Source organism: Rhipicephalus microplus, chromosome 5, assembly GCF_043290135.1.
Source record: "Rhipicephalus microplus isolate Deutch F79 chromosome 5, USDA_Rmic, whole genome shotgun sequence".
Lineage (NCBI taxonomy): Eukaryota > Metazoa > Arthropoda > Arachnida > Ixodida > Ixodidae > Rhipicephalus > Rhipicephalus microplus.
This window is the reverse complement of record NC_134704.1, coordinates 6,429,042-6,435,041: the sequence shown is the minus strand read 5'-3', so window position 1 is coordinate 6,435,041 and position 6,000 is coordinate 6,429,042. Positions and strand designations below refer to the sequence as shown.

Here is a 6,000-nt window from a genome sequence, read left to right as displayed (position 1 = left end):
CGGAGATCACAGCAGAACCAACGAACCTGGTGAAAAGTGCACATCGCATTGTCATTGATCATACCGACGCCGTTAGTTTTCTTCGGAGGTCAGTAGGCAAGCACGAGTGGCTTCCCGTACGTGGGTGGGCCGGCTAATGGCGTCCAGGCCATATTCTGTGGTAGGAGCTGCTGGTAACGGAATGACTGCATTGAGGGGCAATGTGTGTTCACGGCCGAACAACAGGAAAAATGGGGAGTAACCAGCCGTGTCATGGCGCGAAGAGTTGTACACAAATGTCACATATGGTAGAGCTAGGTCTCAGTCAGTGTGGTCTGAAGAACCTTACTTGGAAAGCATGTCGGTTTGCATAGAGTTTCATACCATAATAACTAGAGGGGAATCTGGTGCTAGTGTCTACGCGGGCCCCTTTAGCGGCGCTTGTACCCCCATGGGAATTATGGGAAGTACAGGCTTCAGATCTGCTTCAGAGGGATCACGTTCATGAGGTTCGCGACTTGTTTGCAGAGTGTAAAACAAAGTGATATGAAGTTATGTCTAATTGAAACTTGCTTCATTTTCTTGTACCCAAATTTTAACGCAAAAGGTTTTTGTGACTAGGCGGTAGAAGTGAAACATGGACAAATTTAACCACCAGGGTTAATTTCTCTAGCGTTCCAGATTTGGCATCAAGATGTCATAAATTATTCTTAATTTACAACATTCAAAAAAAAAAAAAAAACCCTCTTGTTTTGCCCTCGAAAGTACGCATTATCTATTTATATAAATAACCGCACAGTATTAGGTGAGAAACACTTAACGTTTTGTTTGATGCAATGCCAGGTGTGTCTGTTCCAGTGGTCTGCCCCCAACGCACCTCTCGTTTTGTCCTGAAGTCGAGTCAGAAGAGCGCGGCGGTGCGTCTGCTTCGCGTCTCTGTCGTTTTGCAGTTGATTTCAACGAGTTTTAGCAAGACGCACTAACAACAAACATGAACTCGATGTAATATCCTGCACTGGCATGAGACGCTACATATATGCACAGCGGTGAGTGGATGATGCTTCGCTTAAACTGTCGACTTATACAGCTCCAGCGTTGCAGTAAATTGAGAGGCCTAGCAGTCCTCAGCTTCTTTTAACAATATAGGCGCAGCTTCAGTCCTTTGCATCCACCTCCATACTCGCTCTATGCAAACAACGAAACTGAAACTGTAGAAAAAGATCCGTTGACAGTTCGCTGGCTAACGTGATCCAATCCGAAGCCTGTACTTCCTATAATTCCTATGAGGGTACACGATTGTAGCGCCAGATTCCTCTCTAAGTATTATTGTATGAAACTCTATGTCAGTTAGGGTTCGGTTCAGGCGCTCCGTGAGGCCATTTGTTTGCGGATGGTACGACATAATGAGCTTGTGGCGCGTTGCACATGAGCGTAAGATGTCCGCTATGACTCTTGATAGAAATGTGAGGCCTTGGTCAGTGAGCAGCTGGCGTGAAGCACCATGTTGCAAGATCACGTCGTGTAGGAGAAAATCGGCGACGTCTGTGGCGCAACTTGTTGGAAGGGCGCGTGTGATGACGTAGCGCGTGGCGTAGTCAACGTCCACAGCTATCCATCTATTGCCAGCAGAAGACAGGTGAAAAGGGAAAGAAAGGTTTAGAAGGATTGTCGAGTGGTTGAACGCGCCCAGCCGGAAGCGTCAACGGTGTTTTGCGGCACTGACATACCTCTTACGCCGGGATGTATCTTCCGACGGAGCGTGCAAGACCTGGCCAATAGAAGCGACGGCGAATCCGGTCATATGTGCGGGACATGCCGAGGTAATCGACAGTAGGAACGTTGTGAAGTTCATGGAGTACAGTAGAACGGAGGTGTTCGGGTATAGTAAACAGCAAAGATGGGCTGTCTGGATGGAAGTTATGCCGGTATAATGTACTATTCTAGCATACGAACAAGTGCTGGAATCTGTTCGATGGAGAGGAGTCAAGGCGCTCGATGATAATTTGCACTGCTATATAGCTACCACACTAACTTGAAGAATAAATGAGGAGGTCTTGAAAGATAACGTTATCAGCGGGTGAGTTCCACAACGACCCTTTGACTGCGTGAGCCAGGACAGTAAGCAGTCGCAATGTAAAAAATAATAAGATAACGCTCAATGACAAAATACTACTCTACTTATTTATACATTTTACTCATCAGGAGTAAAATGTATAAAATGAGCCCAGCCAGCATGGAGGAAGGAATGCCAGCCGGCCTTGCAACAGCTCTTCAATTATGCCAGTTGCATAACAGCATTCAGCAGTAATTTCCCTACGTGTTCCTCCTGTCACCAGCTTGTATGAGATTGGCGCATAACACAGGTGAGACTCAGGGTAATGTAAGGGGTTTCAAGGGGAGGCGAAGGGGCTGCCTCTCCTTGGAGTTAGGGATATGCAGCAGCACTGTTGGTTAGCACACACAGGCTAGCATATCCGCGTGAAACGACCTTCATGATTTCTAACTATGCACACTACTGACTAATCTTGGAACTCATGTAACGGCAGTAATAGAACCCTTCCCTGCCCCCTGCAAAAAGTTGGGCGGACGCTCTTGGTAAAGTCTGAACCCGAGCACTCACACCTAGTTGCGGCTTCCATTTTCAGCAACTAAGTTGGGGTGAATTTTAACTGTAGCACAGTGGCTAAGAACTTGCACAGCAGTGTGCTGGTGCTTTTCCAAATGCTCCTTTAGTGCACACACAAGGGTCTGATGATGTGAGGCACAGCTATGGTTGACTAGGCATTCGATTTAATTACAGCTTCGAGAAAAACTGCAGAGAAGGTCCACTCGGCTGTGCACACACATGCTATGAGACCACAAATGGTTGATGAAGATAGTCAGATGCGTGACAGTTGCTGAAGTAAGCTGGATGGCAGGAGTGCTTCCAGCTTGTCCAGGATATAGCCCAGGGGCAAAGCTAGCCACGCCAGAAGCGTGCGTGCCGCGAGACCCACAGGTTCGGGATACTGGTGCGTAAGCAAGGCCAGCAAGGCTGTCAGGGAGCACAGACCTGCTGTGAAGAGGATGAAGAACGGCAGTTCCTTCTTTGGGTACACAGAAAGTTCATGAAAGGGAGGCAGGAGCTCTCGGTCTGTTGCTTCTGTGCAGCCTGGGTATGGATAGAAGAGCTGCCCCCGTTCCAAAGGATATGGTAGCATGCGAAAGGTCCCCTCCCAGGACCAATGCAGTAAGTTGAGAGCTCCTTCGACTCGCTTCCAGTGGCGCAGATGAAAAAATGCATATGCAAGTGCCTCTGAGTCACCACGCTTGAGAAGGTGCTCGGGTGGCAAGATGAGGCTCTTGGCTTCTAACAAGTACTTGGGTACATGTGGGTTGAATTCAACAGCTCGATGCACAGCCTCGACGGCATTCAGCTCGGGGCCTGTCAAGCCTCTACGTGCCGCAGCCTCCGTCGAGAACTTGTCGGCTACACCACGTGCTTTGAGCAAGGCAGCTGTATAGCAGATGCTTGCCGACTTGGGAAGGTTGATGTCTGCACAAATCATAACAGCACATAAACTTCAAGGAACTGAAGAGGATAAGAACAGCAAATTTATTTACACATATTGTTTTCTGGGAGACATTACATAACAAAATTTCACAGAGCAGCATTGGTTCACAGTCTTTTATGTGGCCTCCAGTGCCATCTTTTTCTCTCCATTTCAATCCCAGGATCTCAAGGTGCCGATGCAGAAATAAGTAAAGAAGGCATCATATGTCTACTCTGAAAATTATGACATGAAAAGGCGTCCTGGTCCTGACCATACCACAAACATTTTTCTGCAGAGATATGCAGGAAGGGTATTGAAGAATCTACACAAAATTTGAGCGGTATCGTTGAATATGTGATTTATCCCTGGTGGCAAATATTGAGCCAATTCCCAAATCTGATTCCAAATCGGACCTGAACAATTACAGACCAGTGTCACTCACAAGCACGTGTTGCAAAGTTTTGGAGCGCATGATTTACAAAACCATCGTTACCCACCTTGATGAAAATGATCTCTTGTCTCATTGCCAACATAGTTCAGGTCTAGATTGTAAACCAAAATGCAATTAGCAGTATTAATGCATGACATTACTAACAAACTTCAATTGATGCTTTTTTTATTTATCTAAAGCGTTTGATGTCAACCTGATCACCAGACTTTATGCTTATGGTAATGACAGAGCCACTGTCTCTTGGATTTCATGTTATCTTACGAAAGGAAAACAAAATGTCACTGTGAATTCTTGTTCATCAGAAAAACTGAGTGTTTTCTGGAGTGCCACAAGGTCAGTATTAGCACCCGTGTTATATTTATTTATATACATAATAAACAAGACTGTTCATCCTAATGTACACATACGTTTGTTTGCGGACGATTGCATCATATATAAGCCAGTACACAGTCATGCAGATCAACTTTCGTTGAGCGAATCTTTAGGTTCTATTCAGACTTGGTGCAAGGAATGGGGTATGAGGCTACACACTATGAAGACAAAATTCATATCCTTCACTAATACAAAATAGCCGCTTGAATTCGAGTACATGCTAGGTAATACCGCATTATCTAGTACTTTACATATACATATCTGGGAGTAATTTTGACAACCCAAGTTAGGATTTGTTGGAAAGCTCACGATAAACAGATATTGCTAAGAAGAAAAATGAGGGGAGCACCAATATCTGTCAGATAGATAGCGTATAGTAAATTTTTAGTGCGACCTAGCCTAGAGTACGCAGATTCAATTTGGAGCCCTTAGCAGGAACACCAAAAATATCCTATTGACAAACTGGAGCGTATACAAAGACTGGCGGTTCAGTTTGCCTTTTCCGAATATTCAAAAACGATTATGGAGTCCAACCTAGGTAATTGCAGATTAATTTTGTGGTTAAAATAAATTATCATGCCCACTTTAGACGATTTCTCCCTTCGAATGAGTCACAGTAAATAGAGTAGGCAATCCGTGAGCCCACACAAGTACTTCCAGCTGCTACTGACAATTGGAATAAATTATCGAAAATGCCTCTGCTTGAGCAGACTCCTTTGTGAACATTACAGTAAATATCAACTTTGGCCTGAAACGTGTTTGCAACCCTGTGTATCAAAATTTACTTTGTATCCTTTTCGAGCTTATGTGCGCAGAAATCAACGCTGTTTGATCAACACCTCTCTGTATTTTTACTTATTTTTCCGTCTGTTCGACCATGTGCTCTTATATGCTACTCTTGCACATGAACTTTTTTCGTCACCCCACCTGCTTGGGCCCGCCTGCAGTATGTATATAGATCAGTACTGGAGGCCAAGTGCTGATCCTAGCTGGACAGTTAAAGTAATGTCGAGTTATGTCAATATAAGGCACACTGTTTAACAATATCCTAAGGTATTCTATGTGGGGAGCTGTTTAACCAGTAAAGGTGCATGCACTTGCCATCATATTTGGCGAGAACAGCTTGAACATCTGCATAAGCCTGGAGCTCAAGAAGGGCCTCGATGAGATTCTCGTGGATGTTGAAGAGATTCATGCTCGGAAACTCTTTCATCAGCTGCAAAGAATAAGGTGATCAGAATGATGGATATTTTTGTGACACCACATCAGCCAATACAGTCGGAACACATTCTCCAAGAGACGAAGCAGGAAGGAGAATTACCTAATAAAGATGATGGGGTCTTCAGGTTGGCTCCGCGTGAGCCTTTTCAGCCCAGAGCTAGCTGCTTGTCTTTAATGAGAGTTTCAATAAGCTCCTTCCACACCGACTGTAAGCGAGCTGGCAGCAGCTCTTTTGTTACCGTGCCTATTCAAATCGATCACTGGTGATTGACACTGAATCGTCAATTTTGACACGTTGAATTTGTTTCCCGTGCATCCAACACTTTCTAGTAGTTAGTCCAACCACTCTACCTTCACAATCAAGAAGAATGGCGATTTGGGCTAGTTGGTTTGAATTCATGATAATAAGGGTTGCAGCGCGAGCACGAATGTGCTAGAAGAAAC

General features: G+C 44.9%; 1 protein-coding gene across 2 annotated transcripts in view; it reads right to left on the bottom strand.

The window, feature by feature from the left end:
• Positions 1 to 2,747: 2,747 nt before the first annotated feature.
• Positions 2,748 to 6,000, bottom strand: part of LOC119175086 (suppressor of tumorigenicity 7 protein homolog) — an 88,856-nt gene continuing 85,603 nt past the window's right edge. For both annotated transcript variants that reach the window (XM_075894750.1, XM_037426306.2), the window contains 2 exons: positions 5,437 to 5,551; positions 2,748 to 3,514 (listed from right to left, as the gene is read on the bottom strand). In XM_075894750.1, the coding sequence (XP_075750865.1) occupies positions 2,859 to 3,514; positions 5,437 to 5,551 (771 nt within the window). In that variant the 3' untranslated portion in view covers positions 2,748 to 2,858. The remainder of the gene's footprint in view (positions 3,515 to 5,436; positions 5,552 to 6,000) is intronic.